Genomic DNA, 26,770 nt, shown 5'->3' on the forward strand with positions numbered 1-26,770 from the left:
AATATCTGAGTATTGATATTTAAAGTAAGAAAGTGCATTGTCTTTGGGAATCATTAGAAAAGGAGCCTGTAGAGGTGTGGGCAGATGTGGTGCTCTGACACCCTGCTAGACAACATTCACACATCTGTTAATTGAAGAAGTGTAAAGATGAGTTCCAGCCAGCTTTTAATCTAAGGATCCAGTTTATGTACAGAGAGCAAAATTATATTATTTTTACAATATCTATTGACTTTCTGTGTCTGAGTATCATTTCTGTTATCTGGAAGGACTGGCACAACTGAAAGAATAACTATCAGAAAAACAAAATTAAGGAGAGGTAGAAATATCAAGCAGATTAGTGAGAAGCAAAACATATTTAATCAAATAATAAGATCTAGTGACACTGAATTAGAACTACTAAGGTTTCTAAGGAAATTTCAGGAAGAAATACCAAAAAAAATTAAAAGATGTGGCCAAATAAACTTGAAACTTGTTCATTTATGTCTGTTCCTAGATGTTGTCACAAAGGGGAAAAATTGCAGAAAAAAAAAAAAAAAAGGAATAAAGAGCTATAAATGCCAGCAGATTGTACCATGCAAACTGTGAGGCTGAATGGTAATTCTGCTAATTCTGCATCACTTAAAATTAAGAAGCGTACAGTTCACAAGCTCTAAGGCAGTAGTGGTTCTTGGGCATTGTCATGCTAAAGGTTTTACTCAAAGCTACAAATTTCGAGGTGATAATCATTTTAAAGAGTGCGGGTTTGGGATGTAGGCTTTTTAAATATCCCTTATGCAGACAGATAAACATTAAAATTGAGTGTTTTACTCCTTTTCTAATGAAAAACAAATTATATGTGCCTTATTTAACACAGTGGCAGTGATTTGATTATGAAAATAGATGCCCTACTGTCATCTTTGCCTAAAACAGAGAATAGACAAGATGCTGAATTACTCAAAGAACAGCACAGGTAAGTTCTGTCTGTCATGATAATGCACTTACAGTACTTTCATATTAAAATCAGAATGTACTGATGACTACATAAGGTCTTTGGAAACCTGAGTAAGCATTCCAGTTTTAAAAGAAGTGTTGATTCTATGGTTATATGAACAACCTGTTCATCTGCCCTAGCGTAATTCATCTTTACCTCTTCATAAATTAATTAGTAATAACTAATGATTTTGCAACCTTACCCTTTGCTGAAAAAAGAGTGATTACAATTGGTATGAATAGAAGTGGTGATCTGGAGTTAGAAAACTTGGAGTCCATACATTTACTAAAATATTAGAAGTTTATTCAGGGATTAGAGCTAAAAGAAGCCCCCACTAATTTTCATTAATGTGGAAAACCCTAGCACAATTTTTTCTGTTTGTGGATCTTGAGTACTATTGTCAAGGCTAATATACATGTGCTCATACCTGTGTAATAGTTTGCGGCTTAGCAGTGTCATTCTTGACCACAGCTAAATATACAGCTAATACAACTAGATTATATTCAAATGCAAATTAATAGGGCTCATTGGCACCTAATTCCTTAAGAAAAACTGAACAGACTGTCATCAGCTAACAGATTTATTGTCCTTAGTGTACTTACTTATATGTTGGCTCCTTGTGTTTCTGATACTAGATTTAGAAAGTGAGTATGTGCTAAGCATCATCTTTTGTTGTCATTGTTAATGAATGAGAGCTAAAATACCAAGATATGCATCTGTGAATCCTGTCCTCTTTGTAATGGGATACTAACGGTTGCTGGCTTTAATTTAAGCTTAGCTGGGGCAAGCTTTCTGGAGCAGACAGGTACATTTTTTAAAAGGACATATGATAACACAAGAACCATGATCAAAATAAAGATTTTTGTAATGCTATTTCCAAATTCCTACTTGTTTTTACTGGTAAAGGTACTCTAGTGTGCTGTACCTGATGGGCTGGCCCTGTTGTTGAAAATACAAGGAGTAAAATCAGTAGTAGCCCGTTTTAAGTGGCTAACACCTTTTCCAAAGTTATACTAGTAACAGTCAGTACTATGCTACTACCATATTGGAGGGAGTTTGACTCACGGTATATTTTTGTCGAAACCAAATTCAGATAGTCCATTTTGTGTATTTGCAGCACATGTGTTTTTTTTTTGTTTTTTTTTTTTTTTTTAAAATAAGGTTTACTAACATTTCCTTCCTCTAGATCCAGAGTACTTTAACTAGGATCTCCTTGACTTAGTCTAATCAAGTTTATCAAACTAAATTATTTTCTGGAATGCATAAAGCTAATCCATCCTATCAAGTTTCACTCTTCTGAGTCACCATTTTTCCCACTGTTTTTTTTTTAAAATTGTGTCACTGCAGGCAGTTGTCAAATCTGATGATTCTAGATATTGGTGAAGGAAACTGCAGACCAGTGACAAAAAGGCCATGTTTAAGATTTTGCTGTGTGTTTTCCTTTTATTTTATGAATTTCGTTATGGGGCATGTATTTAACCAATAACCAGTATGGAACTATGTAGATTAATGCGAAATTTTTAATTGCTGTTCACGTTTAGCTTTCCTAGTGATATCACAGGGACCAATAATGATTACTGCTTGAAATGAGGGAAATGTCTTCATAAGCAGTAAAATCTAAAGTGCCTCTGATAACACTAATTTGTGCCTAAAAATGTTTGTTATTTCCACAAATTCAGTTTAGAGTTTTCATGTCATTTGTTATTTTTTTTAACAGTGTAGTAAAAGTTGATCCCCAACAGAATGAACCATTCTATGATGTTATTGCTATTGTGGATCCATTGACAAGAGAGGCACAGAAGATGGCTCATTTATTGATTGTAAGATGGTGGTCATTTCTTTTAATTTGCATATTTGTAGTTTAATTTTTACTAAACTATTTCTAATTTCCAGGTACAGTGTAGTAAAGGGGTAAACAAAATTCAGGTATTTTTTAAAAATATATATTTAGTTATTTAAATTCATATTAAAAAGCTGGGGATGTTCTAATTCATCATTGTAAGTACCTTATTTGCAATTAAAATTCAGATACCCCATGAACCAGTCCTCTTAAAAGTGAGTCCATAAATGCTCTTTATAGTCAATAGGAGGAAAGGAAGAGATTGTCTGCGTAATATAGAGGGAAAGGATCTCCCATCTCAAATAAGAGGCATATGCTTCTTTCCATTAAACCAAATCGCCTTAGTTTTCCAAGGTACCTAAATGAGGTGGTCTAAATCTGACCCGTAATATCATCATAAGAAGATTGGACTATAAACCTTTCAGTTCTTGGAAGGGTATTTCTCAGTTGATTAATGCTACCAAGTATATCTAGAAGTCTTCCATTGTATGTAGCTATTGATCATCTAAAGAGAAACTGTCCTAAAAACATAGCTCCTAAAATGATTTTCTTTTTTCACTAGCTGCAGAATATCACTCTACCTCAGGTTCCTTTATAGTTTCCCATAAAAATGTAAATTTTGTCTTCTCTTTATGGTCTGTTACAATTCTGAAGCCTGTAACTTGATTTTTGCTGCATCCTGTTTTATCTTTTTCTCTGCAGTAATTATGAAAGTTTCATAAATTCTTACATTGCTTTTTCCCCTCCCATTTTCATACCCTTTTATGCCTTTTGTATCAAATGTTGAAGCATCCACTCACTCTTCATACATAATAGTGAAGCAAAGTAAAACATTAAAAAAATTCATGAAAATTCTGATATTTCAAGACTCTGAAATACTAGCTTTTCTCTAGAACCAGATCTTTCATTTCACCATTCTCATTTAAAATGAAAGCTTGATATTACCAAATGAAAATATTTTCATTTTGGAATTGACTGGAAACTCTCTCCATTCAGCCAGAAGGTCATATTATGGTAAGTTGCATCAAGGATCTTGTAGCTCAGACCAGAAGCCTCCATTCCTCCTAGCGCAACAGGCTCCCTAGTGAGCAATATCTTCCCTAATGCACGCCTAGGCAAATGACTCCCATGGTATACCAAGCTGTTCAGCCATCGCAGATCCTACTTGATATTTAGGAGCTATAGTTTTATCCAAGAAGCCACCCTTAGGAGAGAATAATGAAATGCTGTTGACACTAAAATCAGAAATATTTTAATGTAGATGAAACTTTTTTAAAAATTTTTTTTTTAAATGAAAAATAAAATAACCTGAAAATTAAAACAAAAAAGATACATCTAATTATCTGGAAAGCCACCACCTCCTGCTGTAGAGATGAAACTTGCATACATATACAGCAATCCCCAAACTCAAAGTTCCTAAATGGATGCCTTTCTGATTATCTTGCTATATATAGGTGACTTAAATACTGTAAACTTTAAGCACTGGGATATATTTATATTTAAAGGATCTTTTTTTGAATAACATAATTGGATTAGTGCCAAGTATATTGGAATGGTAGCTATTCATGGTGCAGAATTTGTGTAGTAACTACCACAGCAAAGCACATGATTCTTGCCCCAGTCCATATTGAATATGGCCACGTTATGATTTTTTTTACCTTGGTGAAAGCATGCTATTATATTACTTTGTGACACTTAATAGTCACTTCGAAGAAATCTTTTGGTAAATTTTTTAAAAAAATATAAACAAAATGTTGCTTATGATAAATGGAATTGAAATTGAGAAGGTGTAAACAGCTGTAGGTAAACTAATCTAAACTTTACTGCCTAGTCTGAGAAAGTGGCAGTTTAAGGACAGAGGCAAGGTATGAGTCAGAGCATGAATGAGAGCAGAGCCAAGGCTTTTATCTGGTTTTAAAATAAATACTGGATTGTATCGTAAGAACTGCTCTATATCCTCTCCAGAGGGAGGCAGGTAGAACTTTCCATATAACTCATGTTTTCGCTTTTTCAAAAAGATTTGTCATAGACTTCAGCATCGAGTATTTCCAGACAAAGCAACCGTCACTGCCTACAGTGTATCTTTAAACACTAGCCATAACTTGACCAGGGTTGGACCACATCAGTTCTCAGCAGAATACATGGAACAGCTAACTAGTCCTAGAGTTATGAAGGTGTTCCCTAAGGTGATGTGAAAAAAGTAGAAATTCCTTCTTCTAAAAATGAGGACAAAATTGAAGAGTTGGGTTTTTTCCTCATGATTCACCAAAACAAGCTGAAAAAATATTATACATGGTGCCACTGAACAAACTACATGTCCCCTAGCCAACTGCTTTACTCCAGCAGTATGTAATGCTTAGGATCATCTATGGATTGGTTTGTTTTTTTTTCTTGTTCCAGTAACTGTCAAAGAACTCAAAAATGTGGAGAGAAAAATCACACCTTTTCTTTTTTCCTATCAATTATCTTTTGCCTTTTTTTCCTTTGTTCATTCTGTCTTCAGAGAGAAACTCTTACTCTATCCCTAAAGTGATAGGAATCTCTGAAGGAACCCCTTTGGACAATCTAGTCTGATTTCCTATATAACACTGGTCATAGGACTACTTCTTATCGATTAGCATTTGAAGTAGAATCATTTTTTAAATCTAATCCTAATTTAAATATTATCAAGTGATTGAGTACAGATCACAGCTCCTACTGAGCTTTTCCAGTGGCTAATTAACCTGACTGTTAAACTCAGACTTGGAACTGCAGATTTTTATTTAGCTCCATGCTGTAAGTATTCATTTTCTCATCATATTGTCAGTTCTGTTGAAGATTCTATTATAAGAGTTTGTTTTCAGTGTAGATGCTTTCTATTGTGGTGATGTTCACAAACAATTCCAAGTGACTGGTTGAATAATCGTGGTTTAGTGATTTAATGCTTTTCAGATGAGTTGTGGTAACTTACAGTAAGTGTTTTGCAAAGTGACTGCACATGCAAAATAAAACTTGCTCTTAAATAATTTTCAAGCCTAGTAAACTAAAATAATTCAGCCATTTTTTACAGTATGAAATACTCCCTGAACTACATTTCCCTGCTCTTCTTTGGATTTTCTGATTTAAAGTAAACAGACTGAACTCTTCAAATACCCTGCTATAAAAGAGGCTTTCTAATCTTGTAACCATTTTCATGTGTTGACTTGAATGCTCTGGCTTTTGGTGTCCTCATAAGCCCTAAATAACAGAACCAAATTCAGTATTCCAGAAGTTGCATTGTTGGAAAACACAGAGATAATGCATTCTTGTCGTCTTTGTCATTTCCCATTTAAATTCCTTTGAAATGTTAATTAAGAATGGCATTATTCTTTTGGCTATGATATTATACTAAATTTCATGGTCAGCTGATGAATTGGGATGATACCTCAGTCTTTTTCAAGATCATTTCATGCTACACACAACAACCTATCAATGCAGATTGCTGAAGTATCATTCTTACTAATGGGATGAGGTTTATGTCTTGTTTGAAGGTAAAGTCCAATACAGGTTTACATCATTTTGGATGCTACATCTTTATTTGAGAAATTGTTTTCTTTAATGTTGAAAATTCTGGGTATGTTTTAATAGAGGAGACCAGTTAGCACTGGTTACGAATGATTTTTATTCTGAATGATAGATACACACTTGAGTCACTTTGAGGTCTGTTTTGATTTTGGTGGTCTTTAGCTCATGGCACGTAATACTTTCCCTTCTTATGCTTCCAGTGCTGTTGGGTTCTCGTTTCCTGCTTCTTCACTTGTTCTCACCCTTATGCCACTCCCTAGTCTTTATTTTTTGCTCAGTAGTTTTTCAGTGATGGTATTCAGGTGACATAAAGGATGAGACTGAGAAACTAGAAGCAGAACAGGTCCATAGGACTATGTGAAGTTGTAGCACTGTAGTAAAGAATATGTGTAGCCATGGGTTGGACTGAGGAAAGAAAGAAATGGTTATAATAAAAGAGAGATTTAAGGATGACCAATGTCTTGCTTAGTTTACATTTTAGCCTTAGTGGTATCAGTATTTTAACTTAGCTTTAATATCTTACTTGCTTTTCAAATAATACCCATAAAGGTAGACAGCGGCTTTATGCTTTCAAATAAGCACTTTGGATCAGAAACCACAGAAATTAAGATAACTTGGTAAAGGTTTTTGAGAATGCTTTAAAGAAGTTAATAACTTTAACTTTAAACAAAACAGATTGCTTACAAAAATAAGAAGAAAATACTGTCCTAATATATGGTTCCTATATAACAGCATCCAGAAAAATCAGTATTTTAGAAATGAACAGATGAAGAAACTGAGGAAGAAGTAGAAATATTTTAACTTACTGGAATGTTTTGAAGTTGATTGAATAGTTGATTGAATACATCATTAATCTATTGCTGACATTTAAAATTATTAAGTAATTAAGTATTAAAATAATTCTCTGAGCTTTACTATATTCAACAATTTACTGTATACAACTATTTTAATAAGAGTAAAAGTCATTGGTTTAAGATTGCTTATTGAATAAAAGACATGTACTTACTTTCAAGTGCTTTAAAATCTTCTAGAAAACACAATATAAGAAAGGTGATAATTTACTCAAGCATTGGAAAATGGGAATAGCTGCTCTTTAAAAAACTGCATCACTAGGGGAAAACGTTAACATTTTGACTATCAAGAATATCATGTGCTAAATCATGCAGTTTTAGAAAAGGTCAAATCTTTATTTGGAATATCTGACAACATCCCTTAATATACAGATATATTTAGAACTTTAAAATGTTTGAGATTTGTACTGAAGCTTGAGAAATGACAGGATGTCACAAGGATAACTTTGGCTTACTTTCAAAGTTTGGTGATTGCCAAGAACCATTTTTACAGAGATTTTTTTTTTTTTTTTTTTCTGTAGGTACTCAAAGACATTATCAATGTGAAACTCAGGTTGTTTTTGAACTGCAGATCTAAGCTGTCAGAAGTGCCACTGAAGAGGTAAGTAGTTCATAGCTTTTCTTACAAGTATATGATCTTGCTTGGTTTGGAAAAACAGCCTTAACAGTTTATATTCCCTTAAAAACTAAACAGTGGTTTGTGTTTCTGGATACTTTTGTTGCATTAGTTATTTTCTTTGAATGTAAGTTGCATATTACCTAAGCAGTTTGCACTTGTCTAGAGAAAAATTCTACTTCTAAGGTGTCAAGCATGGGATCACAGGGAAGTGATTTAGTTCATCAAATCCACCTCTCATAAACAATCCTTAGAGAAATCAGTGGAGAGTCTTTCATGCCTATGAAAACTTGCTGAGGGGGATTGTCTGCCTAACTTGGTCGCTGCTTACAGCCCACTGTCTTTGTAATGAATTTTACAGATTAAGTACAGTTAACTTAAAAATGAAATTCATCTGAGTAAATGTACAGTCTGCATTTGAGATCTTGTTATAATTTAAGAATATTATACCCTGAAAGTACCTGCCTTAAACTGAAACTTCTTTTAACTGTCTGTAAAGACCAGGGTTCACTAATTCAGTTATAGATGTTTACACTGAAGTGAATTCCCCAGAGAGGATTCCTTTCCCTCTTAAGAGAAATGTTTAAGCGCTGCCATCCTTTTGGCAGATATTTTACCTATAATCTTATTACAAGAGAGGCCGGTGGTAGTGCCTGCCCTTTAGCCAGCAGACTAGAGAATAAATCACTTGGCCACAAAACAGAAGTCCTTAGTTTCTATTCGGTTTGAGAGGAATTGAATTCACACCTCTTATACTGCAAGAGAGTGTCTTAATCATCAATCTTCTGAGTATCTTGTGTGAACATTGTCATGATCGCTTTTAAAGCTAGGCACTTTGCAGGTGTTAGTGCCTGGCTCTTTCCCTGTGCTTGGAAGAGGTGAGAGGAAGAAGTGTTCTGGCATCTGCCCTGCGGACAGGTTGTATTTTTCTTGCAGCAATGGTTTCATATGAAATGCATCCATATACTAGCCCAAATACTTTGTGGGAAAATTATATTCCTCCAGAGGGGTACAGACTTTCTTACCTTTTTACTTTTCATAGTAATTAAATGTCCTTTTTTTTTTTTTTCCCCATATGAAGCGGTCATTGCTTGCTGCTTTGACTCTCCATCTTCAGTCTTTCTCTGCTCTGATTCTTCTCATTTTGTTGCATATCAGTAGTGGAAGGAAGAAAATCGTCACTATTTTGTTGTTGCAAGGAACTTTGACCTGTCAAATAAATGTGATGAGAGCTGAAGAGGAATAGAGAGACCCCTCCTTTCCTCTGCTCTCTGTCTTTGCTGCTGCTAGTGTCAGGAGATGTTCCCAAAGACTCTTTTCTTCCAGCAGAGATTAATCCTTCTGCTTAGTTTAGGGATACAGATTCTGAGAATTCAAGGCAGTTCACAGTCCAGATGTTTAGGTGCACCTCTTGGGTATTCACCTTCACAGCCATTTAGAATGTTAATGGGAACTATGCACTTTCACAGCTAAAAATTATCAAAAGCAAATAGATCTGTGTTCATCTACTAGTTCATTTGAGGTGCTATAGGTATTGTCTGACAGTATTGCAAAAGAATAAGGAGCTACTGTGTCTCCAAACATCATTAATTTGGTAAACATTTACTATATTATATTTTAAGGTATTTTAGAAGAACTTAATGTTTGGAACTTCATCCTTAAGTAAATGTTTTGTGGTTTTTTTTAACATTTCTTTTTCAACAGCTTCTATCGTTTTGTTCTGGAACCAGAATTAACTTACGGGATCAACAAGCACCTTCTTTCTGAACCTGTGGCAAAATTCCTAGAATTGCCAGAATCACCTCTTTTGACTCTAAACATGATCACTCCTGAAAGCTGGTTGGTCGAAGCAGTAAAAAGTTCTTGTGATCTAGATAACATTCATTTACAGGATGTAAGTGATCATTTGTAAACATTATACAACTTGTGTTGGACCTTCTACCTCAAGAGGGAAATGGAAATATTGTGAGATTTTTTGTGTCTGTTTTCCAGAAATATTTTCTGTGGTAATTGTTTATTTAGTCAGTATTTTACCACTTCTATTTTCATCATCTTTTTTTTCACATTCTCTTGTACTTTAAAAAAAAAAAGCAAGTCTTAAAAGAAAGGAATGAAACAGGAAAAAATCAGAATGCAGAGTACAAGTAAAAGCAATTTATCTGCTATGTTGAGCTTTATAATGTTTACAGAAATACTATTTTTTTGAGATAAAAATAAAGAAATTAAAGGATTCTGAATTATCTATTTCTCTTGGGTTTTTTTATATTTTTGGTAGTAATAGGATTAACCTAGTTAAATCTTCAAATAAACCTGAATATATGGATGTTTATTAATATAGATTAAAATATATTCGACCCTTTTTTAGTTCACAATTTTTTAATTATATTTTTAATCCCTCAGCTTCAAAGTCACTAGATTTGTTTCAGTCACTAAGCTTGCGCAAAATATTGAGGGTGTTTGATAGACTGAAGCTATGTATTTGGAAGGTGTGTTGTGAAAATAAAGGTTGAGATTTACCTTACCAAAGCTGAGATGCCTCAGCTTCCTCAACAGTCAATGGAGAGAAGGTCCCTCCAGACAGTGATTCATGCTCTTTATCTTGGTTACCTCTTACAAAATTGAGTGAAGTTCCTTCTGGAAGTGCCTTTCTCTTTTTTTTTTTTTTTTTGACAGTTGAATTTAGTTGAGGTAAATCCCACACAACATGTTTGCCATTGTAATGTGTTGCTTTTCCCACATAGTTAAATTACATAATTTATTGATTAAATGTTCCTTCCACAGATAAAAGGGATGGTTATAGCAGAATATGAATTAGAATATATATTGCTTGAAGGACATTGCTTTGATGTGACAACTGGACAACCTCCTCGAGGGTTGCAGTTCACTCTGGGCACAAAGAATAATCCTGTCATGGTTGATACTGTTGTGATGGCCAACCTGGTAAGTATTAAGTACAGAAATAGTTGTTACAATTGCACACTCTTCATGAGAATTCTTTATGAGCTTCGTGTCCTTTAAATCCATTTCTCTGTGTTGCAAGCTTAGTAGCGCTAAAAGTAACAGCCTGGATTTGAGGCCATCTACAAAAGATGTGCATCTCTAATTTGCTGAGCTTTCCCCCGCTCCTCTTCTGAGCCAATATAGGTTTGGATATAGACTAATTTTAGACTCTAATCTGAAATGCCTAAACTTGGAGCCTAATTGCCTTGAGTAGATGGTAGGCGGTAGTTATATTCAGATAGAGATTCCACTGATAAATGTAAGGTATGAATCACATTCTGATTAAAATAACCTTTTTTGTTACACAATGATTTGGGTGAAAGAAGGCTCCTATTTTAGATGCTTCAGTTAAGTGCTTAAAGCCTCTGTGGGACAAATCCACACCCAAGAATTCCTCTGGTGATCCAAAGTAATTATTTTTTGGTTTAGCAGTCTGTAGAGCAGAAAGTCTTATGATTTCTGAAGTGAAAGGTTTCTTTTCTTTAGCTAAGGTAATTTGAAAAGGAAAGATTTTGATGAATAAGGTCTGTTACCTATCTGCTATTCTCTGTTCTCTGTAAATACTTTATCACAAGGAATAAAATGCTTAATAAACTGTGAATCTTTGATTTTTATACAAGTACTGAATACGATCTCAACAGTAGGTGATGTTCAACATGATTAAACTTTTAATTATTCTTCACATTCCAAAGCTTGCTTCGTCTGGCTTTCCCAGGGTGATAGCTATCTGCAGTGTTCCTAAATTGGGAAGGAGCTGTGTTGACTTGGAAAGTTGTTGCAGACGACAATTTTTAAGTTTCAAAGAAGCTTTTTGGTTTAGGGTCAGTTTAATAATTTATTTCTTTACAGCTCACTTCCTTGCTGTTCTAGGTGGAGATTTTGTATACAACTCAAATTGAGCTAGAAACAAATGAGGCACTGAAAGACATTAATATGGACATACAAGAAAGGTGGTAGTTGGTTGCATCACTGCCATACTTCTTTCAGGGCTAGTATGAGAGTAGCTAATGGTTACTAACCTGGGCTGCAGTACCAAATGCTGGACAACTGATTTTTGTATATGTACATGGTGGATTCTGAAAGTGCCTGTCTTTCCTTTTTTTCATAGGGGTATTTTCAGCTGAAAGCAAATCCAGGTGCTTGGACACTGAGACTGCGTAAAGGAAGATCCGAAGAGATTTATCAGGTTTTTTCGTAAGTATTAATCCATCTTGTGGAAACATACTTAGAAATGAATTGAAGGTGCAACATATTTTGAAAAGATCTGACAGTACTGAAGGAAAATGAGCAAAAAGAGCATGAAAAAATAGAACAAGAAGCAAATGATGATTTAAAGATGATTTTTAAGAGATACCTTATTTCCTGATAGTGTAAGTTGTTGTTTGATTGCTTCGTGTGTTCTTGAAGGCATTTGGATATGTTAATACATAATAAGCCTAAGCTGCTCAGCTAGACTTGATGCTAGCAAAGTCTCTTACTATACAGCTACACAGCTACCAGACACTCGCCCTGCCAGTTCCACGCATGGTTAGCATTATCATGCAACTGCTTGCACCAAATTCTGTAGGAATGTCACTCATGGTTTTGTTGATTAATATTTTGGCATTCCCAACATACTTAATGTGCAATTCCAAGAATATGTCCACTGGAGCATTGCTAGCTCTCCACCAGCGTCTTGATCAGCTGGAGGAAGTGCCATAAATTTCTCTCTGATAATTTTTTTCAGCCCTGAGGTTGCCTCTGAATGCAGTGTTACTGATGGGTGGCATCTTTTTTTTTAACAGGAGCATTATATTCATTTCAGTTCTAGGCTTTTTTTCTTTGGTTAATTCTGAGTGTTTCTTAGCCATCTAAGAATCACTGTGGTTACACCTTCACCTTAGGATGCAGAAGCACCCTTCAGTGCTGTACCCTGGCTGCGTGTTGACTGCGCCACATTTCCCTCTCTTGGGAGAAAGCCCTGTACGTTGAAAGAAGTCACGTTGTACTCCAGTAACTGGCATTTAGTTGCCACGTATATGGCTTTATAGATCTGTAATTTCCATGGTCAATTTTCATATGAGGAACATATGCTAGCCATCATTCCAACTATTCCTTGGAAGAATAATTTATTTTCTCATGTTTTATGTAACAGTATATATCTGTAGCATATGAGGGCTTCCTCTTGAAGCTTTGGATCTGATCTGTTCTAGAGGAACAGTATTGTTTTATTTTATTTCAGCTTCAGTTCCTCCTCCCCTCCCCCCTGCCCCATAATTCTGTGGGCTGAAACAGGTCTATTCCTTATAAAATACTCATTATTATTTGGAGTTCAGGAACACATAGTTCCATATGATGTTTAGTCTTCAGCTAGTATTGAAAAAATCGATGAACATCTTTGCTGTTTTGAATATTTAGTTAATGCATCAATTTCAGTGTTACAGGAAGAAATGTTAATGGGATATTAGGTTCATTCAATTTCTTTGCAATTTTCAATTCTTTTTTTTTCCAGAAACTACTCATAATCTTTTGAAAAAGTGGAAAAACATAGTCTTTATCCTAAGAAGTTCACTTAATCTCCACCAGCTGTAGCTATATCATTTGTGTAATTTAACATTCAATTCTTAACATATATAAAGTGATTTATGAAAGATATCATGGTTAAAAAAAATAAGGTAATGAGCTATAGTTGAATTAAAGAATGAAACAAAACCACTTTACATTCTAGGCAGGATCAAAGGAAACTTAAATCATCTGCTGTTTTTTTAAGATTACTGATTTTCCCTAAGAAGTAATACAAATGAGCTTAATTGAGCTCAGCTAAGTTATGTAAAATTAATACTTGATGAGGAGTCTAAACAATAGCATTTATTTCATTTAATTATGACAAGCCATAGGCTTAGAGTACAACAGCTAAAGTATGTTTTGGAGGCTGTACCAGGATCTTTGATACTACTTTTACTGATATTAATAGTATCAAATTGCTATCAGAACTCAAGCAACTATTTGATAGGATGGAATTTTGCCACGAGGTATTGCAGTATATTCTCCACCCTCATATACTAGTCATATCCTCTCCTGTTGAACTGTGAGATGACTTCGTTTCTTTGAGGCACAAGCCTGTACATTATAATAGGAGTTTTAGGAGAAATACAGGATTTTGAAGTTACAGCATGCTCTACTCCTCAGTGCTTATTTGCTGCTTATAGTAGCATCTAATACACATGCAAGTAATTTATTTTTACTTTATGTAAATACATCACTTTTGAAATAAGCTTTTTTTTCCCTGAACACTGCTTCTAACAAGGATCATTATTTTGAAGCAGTCACACTTGTAAATCAATTTGTTATTAATAAATTACTATGAATATTAGGAAGATGAAAATTGGTATACTCAGCAACAGTCTGAACACTGCTTATTATTGGAGCTTTGATTCTGTGATGTGGGTCGGAAAACAGGTAGGTATTGCAAGAAAAGACGGCAGAAAATAGTTTAAAGATAGATAGATAGATAAGTATATATGTATAAAAGCTCCTGCTGAATATTTCATTTTTTAAAAAGGCAGGTAGATATAATTTATTATATTTTGATGGTATGCAGACTGCTTAACTGAAAGTTGTATCTTTTATAATTCGGGCAAGGAGTTTTTTGTTTGTTTGTGTTGAGATTTTAAATGGTCTCCATTTGTTGAACTTGAATGCTTTTGTTCTCCATATGGAAAATTATAATTTATATTATATTGATATTTATTTGTATTTATATTAAAAGTAAGTAAGCATTTTGTAACATTTTAAAGCTGTGACATGAATAGTCTGCTGGACATGTTTAGTTTTGTACAACAATTATATAACAATAAAGTAGTTATTAAATATTTAATAGTGCTGTCTTATGCAAGACATTTTGCTTGGGTTTAAAAAGGAAGTTGTGCCTACTTTCAGTGAGTTTACAAACTAAGTTATACTAACAGTGTTCAGTACCTTTTTGACAAAACACAAAACCCTCATTGGTTTTGTTAAGAATACTTATTACAGAAGCTTATTAAATAGAAAATTCAGATAACGATATAAAATGCTGTCATTTTAAAATAAGTAGTATGAAACAGATTGAAACCAGATTTAAATATTTCTGTTTTCTAGGAAAAAAAAAAAAATCAAGCCTAAGGGGTAGCAGATTACTTTCTTAAACCAATTTTTTGTATGCGTAGCCTTAGCAAGAGGAAACGATATAATGCTGTTAAAAGACAGAAAGGATTGAAGGAAAAATACATGGGCTATTGAGTATAAAAGCTGTAAAACTTGAGAATTATGTTATTACACTGTATCACAGAGCGACAGCAACATTTTTCATACTTGTTACTCAGTGGACTGCAGTACAGTTTTGAGATGCCTGAATGGCTTTAAACTGATGTTCAATAGGGCAAATGTTCATGTGGTGCCTTGCACAGTCATGTCTTTAGGGATACAGTTACCAAAGCCAACCAGTTGAAAGCCAATCTTTACTATCTCAGCACTGTGATGAAGCTTTCCCTAGACTTTTTAAAGCAGGTTTATTTTAAAAGTACATTTAATGCTGTCACACAGAAATTTCTAAGATGTTTTCCATATTGTAAAAATAAAATGTAGTTTAATATTTGAATGTAATAGATACCTGTATAATATATAATAATGTATTCAGCTATAGGTTGCTGCATTTTTTCATTGGTTGATAAAATTTCCTGTGAAAATCCAAAGTAAAAAGTGAGGGCTACCACTGTGGACAATGTCTAGGGATGAATAAAACTCAAAGTTTCTGAAGTTAAGATAGACTTAGGTGCAAGTGAAGAAATTTTGTTTCTATAAATATCAGCAATCCTAAACCTTATACTGTAATTAAACACAAGTAAAAATGCATGTTTTAATAAGCCAGTACATTTGCATGGGTTTTTTTTTCTTCTCACAGCCATGAAGGAACAGATTCTGTAGCTGACCTGACAGATGTTATCATCGTATTAAACAACTTCAGAAGCAAAATTATCAAAGTCCAAGTATGTAGAGATACCTTTTTTGTCTGCAGTATTTCCTTATATGAAATATGACTAATGCTTACATGTCTTCGGCTATATTTAATTGTAAGATGTATACTGAAATATATAATTTAGATTTTGTATCATTAAATAGCAAATGGTGTGCAAATTAACCTAGTTAATTTGATCCAATCAGGCTATACTAATTGCATGGGAGATTGTTAAATAGCTGTTAAAATAAGACATTTGTGTGCGTAACGTGGATAGGATTTATCTCATCTGGCTTAAGGTGTCTAAGAGTGTAGTCTAGGTGCCTTAAACTCACTCTCTGCTTAGTAGAATGACAAAGACAGTCCAAAGGACTGCTCATGCCAGCTTGCGTATGTATTTAAACCAAGGGGATGACCACCTCTTGAGACATCCAGTTCTCTCCTGTGACTGGGGAGGGATTTTACACGAAGTCCAGACACCAGAGTGGAAGTTAAAATCAGGTATGTTGAATTCTACCTGAAGCTACCAAATTTGTGTAAATGAAATTGTTACTTTCATTCTTCAAGATGTATCAAAAAGAGATAATGACACACGAGTTGTATTAAGGAGAAAGAACTTCATAGTATTACATGTTTTCTACTATTTTGTAAATAACATTTTGTGTAGGTGTCCTTGGTACACTGTATCCTAATTTTAGACATTGAGAAGGAGAGAGAACAATGTAAACAAAAGTACTAAAGGAATTTTTAAAACCACATATATGAGTCTGTTCCACAGTCCTGTAACTGAAAGTTTCCAGAACCTGGAGAAAATGTGTAACTCCCTGGAGCATGATAAGCCTGCCTTTAAACCGCAGAGAAAGGATAAAAGGGTGCCACTTGGGTCAAAGTAGGAAAATAATTCTATGTGAAAGGTGGCACGTATTAAGCTTACAACTAGAATATGTAAGCTCTATCATTCAGTTGAACTGTAGAATCACTTCAGCAATACCTAGGATGTGGCTTCAGAAGCATTAGCTACAAAGATGCATGATTTAGTGTGAACGGAAATCTGCAAGCGTTAGCTTGACAGTATAAACATGTGAAACTAATATGGTTATAACTGAATATGTTCAAACACTTAATGTTTTAGAAACTATTTGGGTTTCAAAAACAATTGGGTTTCTTTTAATCAGGGAAATCAAGTTCAGCAAACAAAATTAATTTGGAGCCTTTATTAAGCATCTGGGTAAGACAGCAGAAATTGCTTAAGTTGGATGAGAGAGCTTATGTTTCAGCGACAGAGTTGTCGCCTTCTCCTTGTGAAGGGCTCATGAGAATCAGTTTCCCTTCAAGTAAGTTCCATGCACAGTGTGACACCCTGCTACCCTTCTTCTGCCAGCTAATGGCTGGATCACAAACTCATGAGGGAAGAAAATGAGATACAATTCCCCACGCTTTTGGTTACTTTTTGCATAAAGAAGTACAGAGGGCTTGAACGTGCTGTTTGATTTATTAATCACCATTTAATTCTTCGTAATTGATTACTTTTCTTATTACAGTAAGTTCTGTACGTAGTTTAAAAATATGAAATGACATGTTTACTGTTCAGTTTAATGCAGTTCAGTAAGTATTTTACTGAAAAAGAAATTGTTAAGATATTGGTCCAGCTCTAGCCAGTAAGTACACCATAGTTAGATATCACAATTGAAGTAGTGATTATCAACTAACTTCCCAGATTACACAAATACATTTATTTTAATGACTAGGTACAGAAAAAGCCTGATAAAATGAATGAGGATCTCCTTACTGATGGAACGACAAGGAAAAAGGGAAATCAGGAATCAGTTACAAGGTAATGCATAATTTGCTGATACTTAACTGTGCCAGGACATGTTTATTATTACTCGTAGCAAGTAAGTGTTTCTTAATTGATAGCGATACAAATATGTAAAGAGGCTTCCCAAGGGATTTATAATATAAATAAAAGGGGGGAAAAGACGAGCTATAATGTCTTGTGCATCTCATTATTTATTACCTTTTTAATCCCTCCTTTGCATTTCTAGTTCCTGTTCATTTTCTCCATTGGCATTATTTTTATTTTGTTGTGGCAGGGAATCAATCTCAATGTGAAAATCTCAGCCAGTTATGTGGTACTCAGATATATCAAACTGAACATCAAAAAGCAGGCTATGATGCTGCTTGTCTGCTGCTAGCCATAATTTATGAAAGCTCCAGAAGTGTTTTTGTATTTGTCAATAAAATAGCTTTTACTTTAAAGTTTGAGTTCTATAAATAATTGTAATAAACATCTCAAGCTTTACGTTTGGGGCTAATAACATTGTAGTATTTCTAATTTGCCATATACCATTGTCAAACTTTGTTTTCAGTTGCTCATTATGTTGCTTATAATTATGTTGTCTATGGATCGTGTGTGGTTCGGGCTGATTTTTTTTTTTTAATTTGTATTTAGTTTTTATTAATAAGATGCAAATTCTTGTGAAATTGTTATATCATTTTGAGAATGAGATAAGGGCAAAAAAGGATGTTTCATCTTTGCTTAGCAAAATAATTTTAGGGGTATTTTTAATGGACTAGTATATCTGTGCTGTGGATCAGAACATGGGGTGTTGTATTAGTTTCCAAGACATGTTAATTGTCCCTTTGATAGCATTTCAATCAGATGATCTTTGATGAACGTATTTTAGAAACAGTGGCCTGGATCCTCTCTAAGCATTCTTTCCTCAAAAAGATCATGTTCTCAAGTGTGAAAATTGGGGTGCTGGCAAAAGTACTTATTGAATTCCCAATGATTTGATTTCTTAATGTCAAAGAAGAATGAGCTTGGGTCTTTAATCCGGAATGCTGGTAACACAATAAATTCATCCACTCTTTCAAGGTGATGATAATTCCTCTTCTGGACCTTCAAGGTTGTTGTGGGGGGGGACTGCATTTGCAATACATTGTTTTCTTACTGGACTCCATCCACTTTGTAGGAAACACTCGTGTTTGCTCTCAGAAAGTCTGATTTCCCGCAGAGGTTTTGTTTCTGCAGTACGCTACCAAGTGCTAAGCTGTCATGGCTGTATAATTGCGGAAAAAAAGAACTGAAGGTAATGCCTTCTGAAATAACCAGTTCAGGGCTAATGACTTGACTGTGTAAACAAATTAATCCAAGTAAATCATAGATCTCTCTGCCCTGAAAGAAGAAAGAAATTGAGGTAGCTTTGTCCATAAGTATTAAGCATTCAAGATTTACTGTCGAGGTAAAGTCCGATTTCTCCATTGTTCAGGAGAGCATCTTTGGACTAGAATTCAGCTAGTAAGAAAGGGATAATGTCAGTATGAGGGATTTAAGGAGAATGGCTTTTTCATCACTATTTTCTCCATACCCTAAAGACTTTTTGGCCACAAACGACTGCTGCGAGACTTAAAAAAGGTTTTCTTCCATTTTCAGTAGCCTTGACAAAGTTGTCAGTCACAAAGACTGTTGAAGAAGATAAAGAAAAGACATAGCAGTTCTACTTTACCTAGTGAACAGTTGACCCTAATTAATCCTCAGCACATACATTTCTTGGTAGATCCAGGAATGGCTTCAGCTTTATCATCTCTCCTGACAAGGCCTCTTGTACCTCAAGTACCTGGACATTTTATTGAGTCTCTGTTGCTGATTTTATATTTATCACCATTTATCCACAGATGATTTTACCGTTACACTATTGACTAGATTCAGAAAGCCTTCCAGACTACTGTACTACAACTCTCAAAAGTTTCTTCCTGAAGCCACAGGTTGGGAAAGTGGACCCACCTTTCTGCACAAAGGTGGCCTCTTCTGCAGAATGACGATAGTTGGAGGAATTTGTCACTGTCTTCAAGCTTCCCACTTCTCATTGGCTGCATCAAAGGATGTATGTGCAGTGGTCAGAATCTTAGCTCCCTCTAAGAAGGTTACAAGGCCAGAGATCTCACGATCTTCCAGGTCTAGCCTTTTTTCACAGTGGGCTGGTTCATCAGTGTGCATCAGGCTCAGAGCTTGGCTGCGCTGTTGAAGCCCCTCGCCCAATAAAGTTTATTTGCTCTTCCTATTGATTCAAGGTTGTGGCTCAAGGGCATGATTTTAGGCCTGCCGTTTGTCTGTCATCTTCTTGCTATCTAGGAGCTTGTCAAATATCCTTCCTCTTTGATATCCCAGAATGAAAAGTATATCCAGCACACTGTGCATTACAGGAATCCACATGTGCTCTGACATGGGACTTGTGTGCATACCACATCACCCAAGTCCTTTCATAATTGAGCTGCCTGTCTCCAGTTGACTGCTTTTCCCATGGGACCTTCCAGGTTAATCCAGCCATCTTCAGAGCAGCTTGTTCAATTTGGAAGATCTCTGCCTTCTGTAAAGCTTTGCGTAATTAATATTTTCAAGATGTTGCATCAAAGCCTTATCTTCTTTTTTGACATATGTCTTTGTAGTCACATGTGCTGATGGTCCCATTATAAAGAGCTTAACATTCTTTCAGTCCTGCTATCAGTATAAGAAATGGGACAAAAAATCAGAAAGAAGACAGACTGCTTGGAACTGTGAACTGCAGTCTGTTTAGCCTGTGAGAACTTAGTGCTAGTTTGGGGGGATTGTCTTCTTTGGAGGTGCCACACCATGCAGTTGGTGCTGCTCCACTAATGTCCCTTTCTTTTCTTTTTGCTATAGTCCTGATCAGGTATGACTGTGCTATCTCCTTTTACCATTGCTGAGTGAGAAGAACATGGGTTTCTCAAAAGATTATTCACACAACTTGCACACGTTGCAGCCTTCTGAGATTGCAGCGTTGTATTAGTGGAGTGGTGTGAATTCTTTTAAATATGTTGGAGATCTGAGACTTGTCTCATTTGTTCTTAAAGATTATGAGGGATACTTATTTTTATACTTTTAAAAGGGATCTAACCAGAAGAAAAATTTATAGGAGTGACTCACACAACCCAAGTGTGTGAGGAGTGACTCACCTCAACAAAAAAAAGACTATTGAGGTGAATCTACAACAATATCAAGCCATACTGTAACTAATTTGGCTAAGGCAGCCTTTGCAGTTCAGAGATCTGTAAAACAGTGCTCTGAGGGGGCTGCAGCCACCATCCCTTAGCTGTATGTGCTGGAAGGCATACAGGATTAAAAACAGCCCTGGGAGACTTTGGTATTCAAAGCAAGCAAAGAATGCTGTGCAGCTGAAACAGAGAAACTCTAGACAACGTACCTCAAAGATCTAGGGTAGCTATAGGGAGAGTAATTGGATGAATTTAAGGAAGAACTCAGCAGTATTATGAAAAACACTTTGGAAAGCCCATCACCACAGACACTGAATGTTATCAGAGTATTCTGGGAGAAGCTACTACTTCTCAGCCTTGTCATTTGTTTTTGCTAAGGTACTGGGCTAAATATGTGGTTTGGCCTGGTGTGGCCATCATTATGTTGTGTTCAGTCTGTATTTTAGAGTATATATTCAGCTCAACTATCTATAGGGCTACGCAGACATCCCTCACCTCAAGAATGTGCATTGGTTCTTATGTAGAACGCACGTGGATGAAGCTTGAAAAATAACTTACTGATTTTTGAAATAACCAGTTCTCAAGATATTTTGGCTGTGTGTATTTCTGATTTTTGCTTTGATAAAACATGGAGTTCTTGCCAAATTTGGGTTCTATTTGATTGAAAATATTGGAGACTGCAGTTGTGCCATCATTTGTCCTGAGTGACTGGGTATGAGGTGTTGCTCCCAAAAGATTTTGGTATCGTAGGCATGTGCAGTAGGAGTAGAACATAAATGTATTCAGTGACGGTAGAATGAGTATTTCTTTTGTGTATTTTCTTACTTTTGAGTCTTTACGAGCTTAATGGTAACGTGGTAGTATTTTCTTTCTGCTGAATGTATACTTCATATAATAATTTGGGGTTTTTTTCCTTAGATTTTCAGAAGAAATTCCAACAGAAGAGAAGGAAAAGAAAAGTGATATTCTTAACATTTTCTCAGTTGCTTCAGGCCATTTATATGAACGTTTTTTAAGGTAAGGAAAGGTAAAAGGGAAATGAGAATTTCATAGGGATACTATAAACGTTCATCCTAAAATGCAGCAGCTTAAAGAAACTGACTTTTTTAACAAGGTGTAAAGAATAAATTGTCAAAACATAGAAAAGTTGTATACAGTGAGGACCTAATTCATCTTTGTTTGAGAACAAAGTGATTCAACATATAGATGGTCAAAAATACCATTATTCTTTGAAGAAAGAAAAATGTTCTGCATGTCTTTCATGAGTGAATGTGCAAAGTGTGAACATAAAGGATGAACCTTAGCCGCCTCTTATAAAGACATAACAGCAGTGACTTCATTAGAATTGTATTTATTTATGTTCACTCCAAACTATGGGTACTACTATATGCACATATGGCCTTACTATCTCGGTGTTCATTCAATAAGCAATGATTGCTTTGAAGGAATTCTTACAGTATTGCCTAATCTGTTCACAACCAACTCTGTTACTTTTCTGATTTCTATGAGTACTTGTCTACAGGTGTCAGATTTAGTGATTTTTCCTATCCTAAAATGGAATTTCACAAATCTTTCATGCATATTCTTTGGAAAGTAGTATTTTGTATGTATTGATTTTTATTTCTTAGTAGTCTGATGGAATTTGAACATCCGCGTTTCTTTCCTTCAACCTACTACAACCTTCATAAAGTGAAAGACTTGTATATTAAAGGAGAAAAAATTAATTTTAAAACTTTCTATATGCTTCTTTACCTTATTTTAAGGTTTATTATTCCTTGATTTTTAAGGCAGATTTGACCTCTTGTAAGGTCATAAGGCATTGCTTATCTGTCTGGTTACACCAAACAAATGACACAATAATGAAAAAAAATTGAACTCAAAATAGTGATTTAACTTTTTCCACATACCTCAACTTTTTTACAGTTATCAAGGGTTCTCTGAGGAGGATCTTAACTTGAATGATGCTTTCTCTTTCCCACTGTTCTGGGTGTGTGTGTGGGTTCAGAAACTTACTAAACTCAACCAAATAAATTTCTAAAATAAATTATCTCAGTTGCCAAGTTAATATGAGGTATTAATCATTATGCTGATTTTGTCAGGCACATCTCTTAGAATAAAACTTGTTAACAGATCTGCTTTTGAAATTGTTCCTTCTAATATTGCTTAGCCAATCTGGATCAAATAAATCCATCTCAAAGCTGTCTTGAACAGATGTTCTTTAAAGCTTTTTATTAGAAATAGACAGAAATTTCTGCTGAAACAGGGTAAAAGAAAATTACGCTTAAAAAGTTGTAGCATCTTTTAGATGCAGCTGAAATGTAATGACCTGTGTGTATTCGTTTGTTTATTATAGACTTATATTTCCACAGAATTATGATGCTTTCTGTCCTGCGTCATACAAAAACACCAGTTAAGTTTTGGTTTCTGAAAAACTATCTCTCCCCAACATTTAAGGTAGGAGAAACATCTTCCTTTTATTAATTTGTCTCAGAAGTTTTAAGTGGTTTTAAAAAATATTACAACTGCTTAATTATATAATTAAAATTAAATTTTCACAGTTAGAAATTATCTCTGAATGCATTAAATACTGATAGTTTTGTGTCTCATGTCTAAGGTTCTTCTTTTCCGGAACACAAAGCCCTGTGATATAATAATTTATTCTTTTCTGATGGTCTCCAAGAGCTTGAAAGAAATGCTCTTTGTATTTATGTAGCTGAGGATACTGCTAGAACTAAAGAAACATTTTAAAATAATAATTTATGTAGTCAGTAAGACCAACACAGCTGCAACTGTGTTGCAACATTCCCTCTTTTTTCTTCTGAGTCCTTGTGTGTCGCATACATGTGCAATTAATTGTTTTTTTGGTTGTTCTTCTAGGATGTTATTCCTCACATGGCTAAAAAGTATGGTTTCAAGTATGAGTTGGTACAATACAAGTGGCCCCGGTGGCTTTATCAGCAGATAGAAAAACAGAGAATTATCTGGGGCTACAAAATTCTTTTTTTGGATGTTCTTTTCCCTTTGGCTGTGGATAAAATAATATTTGTCGATGCTGACCAGGTAAGAAAAAATAATTCTGTATAAATGTATGAGGAATTCATTTTGGCTTAAATTAATCCAGTTTCATTCCCTGTGGCCATTTTATTCAAATGTTGGCCCCATAAGACTATTGCAATTGTACGAGCAGAACCAGTGGTGTTGCAGAACGTGAAATGCAATAATTTCACTTGTCTTCAGTCATGTAGAAATTAAGAGTCTTATCACACTGAGTTGCCTTAAATTTCCTCTAATGCCTGTGGAGAGAGAAGGGCACCTGGAGAGATACGTGCCATCTAAAGGTGCATTTCACCTAAGGCTTATTTGAGTGATTCAGTCTCTGGGCTGATTGTGAGAGGACTTCTTCACTCACTGCGAAAGGGGTCTAAGGTGATTAGTTCAGACTATCTGAACAACTTCTAGATATTCTAAATGGCTGATTGTTTTTTAAGATGAATCCTGCCTCTTTTGTTCTTAAATTTGTATGCAGTCTTTCACTCAGAAATTAATATTCTATAACATACTGAAAAGTAACATGCTGTCTCAAACAGACGAGACATCGAAGAGTCTATCACATGGTTATTGAAAACCTCAGAATAAATACTATGTATTTTAGTCCTTTTCTGAAGCTTGAGAATAAATTAAATTTAGATGTAGCAATGCAGACTGCAACTTCTGCAATTTCCTCTGGATACAGTAGTAGTACTGGTTGTCTGTCCTAACTACTGTAAAGATTTCTCTGTACTCCAGAAGAGCTAAAACTCTTTTTTTTACCACTGATAAATTAGATTAGTGGGGTTTGATGGAAGAGTGATTGATTAGTAAATAAAGGACATTTTACAAATTTATAACCTATTTTTAAAAGTATTTTACTGCTAGATATAAAAATTTTTCAAATGATGCAATAACTTTGGAGTGCCCAAGTTAATGTAACGAACAGGAAGGACTTTTTCAGAAGGAAGATGCTCAGATTTTGAAAGTTATACTCCTGCATGAAGGAATTTAATATTGGGCAACCAGAAACACTGGTCCATAAATTAAAAATACTTTGCTTGTTTTATTTAATTTACTTATTAAATGTATTCCACAGATGGCCACAGAATAAACACATATTATTTTCCTTGGAACAGTAATTTGGTAAATGTCATTCCAGTGGAATACTTTATACTCCACTGCTGTGGTGTCTGGGTTTTTTTAAATTAAAATTAAACTTTGGGAAGCTTGCTGCAATAACTACCCTCATTTGCACACCTTTAAAACAGTATTAAATTATAAAAAATAAATATATTTATATTTAGATTGTGAGAAGTGACCTAAAAGAACTCAGAGATCTAGATCTAAATGGAGCTCCCTACGGATACACACCTTTCTGTGACAGCCGTAAAGAAATGGATGGGTACCGCTTCTGGAAATCAGGATACTGGGCATCACATCTTGGGAAAAGGAAATACCATATTAGGTAGGATAACTCCTTACATACTTTTGTGCAGTTTGTGAATTTGATTAAAATCTGGGTCTTGGTATTGATCACTGGGGCATTCGACAGCAATTGCCCTATAGTCATTCTCAGCAAGAGATGAATAAGGCATGAATTCTGATGACATACTGATTTCATTTTTTTATTGTACCTTTAGCTACTTAATTAAAAACAAAATAATTCTATAGGATAGGAACAGTTTTTGGTTTCTTGTTACTTTTATTAATGTTATCAAAAAGAAGGTGAAACTCTACAAATCTTAATTTTTTTTTTTTTTTTTTTATCTTTGTAGTGCCTTATATGTTGTGGATCTTAAGAAGTTCAGAAAGATTGCAGCTGGAGATAGGCTTCGGGGCCAGTACCAGGCTCTCAGTCAAGATCCAAACAGTCTATCAAATCTAGATCAGGTATATATGGCTTTAAGCAATTGGGGGTTAATTTTCTTTATCTTTCTCAATATGCATGGAATTATTTTGAATTTCAATGTATATGTTATATAATTCTGAAACTATTTGCCCTTTACTGCTGTTTTAGAACATTTTCAAGTGTGCATATGAGCACAGTTCAGAAAACTGAACGCTAAATGATGATTACTTTAAATAATTGTTTCATATGAAAAAAATGAGGAAAAAACAGCATAGAGGACTGCTGTCCTTAATGTAGTTGTTCTGTGTGCATTTGTGTTTTTCTAATGATAATTCTATATTCTGATAAAGGTAATTATATTCTTATTTAGCAAGTGCTTTTTCCTCTTTCTTCTTTTTTTCCATTAAGTAAATTTAATTTTTGTAAGCTAACTGCTAATGCACTCTTGTGGTTGCTGTACATGGTCACCCAGGGGTGACTGTAGTCTCCATGTATATAACTCCACCAATTTTTAAAGCTAGGTGGGGTAGGTCAGGGTGCAGGTCACAAGCACGTAGGTAGATCCCAGATGTACAGAACATACTTAAATTTATTTTCTCCTGTAGTAGAGGTTCTTTAACTCAGTAGAAGATTGATAATGCAGCTCATCTGACTTCTGCCTGAGTAAATAATTCCTTTTTTTTATGTCTCTCCTTGGGTGAACTTCAGAAGGCTTCGTGAGATTGTCCCTCCTTTTGTTATTTTCCTTGTGGAATTACTAAAGCACAAAAGATTTTACCTGCCTATAGCAGTAAAGGGATCCCACAGTAGCAAAGCCTACGTGTCTCAGTGCCTGCATTCCACCCCCTTACTCTGCAAGCAAGTTTCTCTCTCTTACATAAGTACATTATTGCTACATGCATTTTTTCCAGAAATAAAATTAAAAATTGAAAATAGTAGTTCTTATGATACTGGACAAAGAAAAGTGGAAATACAGCTACACTACAAACTTGAACTAGACTGGACACAGGAGTTGGAACAGCCTTTAGCTGTAACTGTTAAGAGCAAAAGACTGATATAACAGCAACAGTCAGATTTTACCTC

General features: G+C 34.8%; 1 protein-coding gene across 2 annotated transcripts in view; it reads left to right on the forward strand.

Moving 5' to 3' along the window:
• UGGT2 (UDP-glucose glycoprotein glucosyltransferase 2) overlaps nt 1–26,770 on the forward strand; it is a 91,222-nt gene that overhangs the window by 57,000 nt on the left and 7,452 nt on the right. Inside the window, exons 24-36 of one of the 2 annotated variants that reach the window (XM_030036294.2) lie at nt 854–949; nt 2,688–2,790; nt 7,726–7,805; nt 9,525–9,714; nt 10,602–10,760; nt 11,929–12,014; nt 15,739–15,823; nt 17,541–17,626; nt 21,727–21,825; nt 23,178–23,262; nt 23,686–23,868; nt 25,143–25,303; nt 25,614–25,728. In XM_030036294.2, coding sequence (XP_029892154.1) covers nt 854–949; nt 2,688–2,790; nt 7,726–7,805; nt 9,525–9,714; nt 10,602–10,760; nt 11,929–12,014; nt 15,739–15,823; nt 17,541–17,626; nt 21,727–21,825; nt 23,178–23,262; nt 23,686–23,868; nt 25,143–25,303; nt 25,614–25,728 — 1,528 coding nt within the window. Of the gene's footprint in view, nt 1–853; nt 950–2,687; nt 2,791–7,725; nt 7,806–9,524; nt 9,715–10,601; nt 10,761–11,928; nt 12,015–15,738; nt 15,824–17,540; nt 17,627–21,726; nt 21,826–23,161; nt 23,263–23,685; nt 23,871–25,142; nt 25,304–25,613; nt 25,729–26,770 lie in introns of those variants that run through there. The other variant, XM_030036295.2, reaches the window with a different exon arrangement.

This window comes from Aquila chrysaetos, chromosome 14 (assembly GCF_900496995.4).
Source record: "Aquila chrysaetos chrysaetos chromosome 14, bAquChr1.4, whole genome shotgun sequence".
NCBI lineage: Eukaryota > Metazoa > Chordata > Aves > Accipitriformes > Accipitridae > Aquila > Aquila chrysaetos.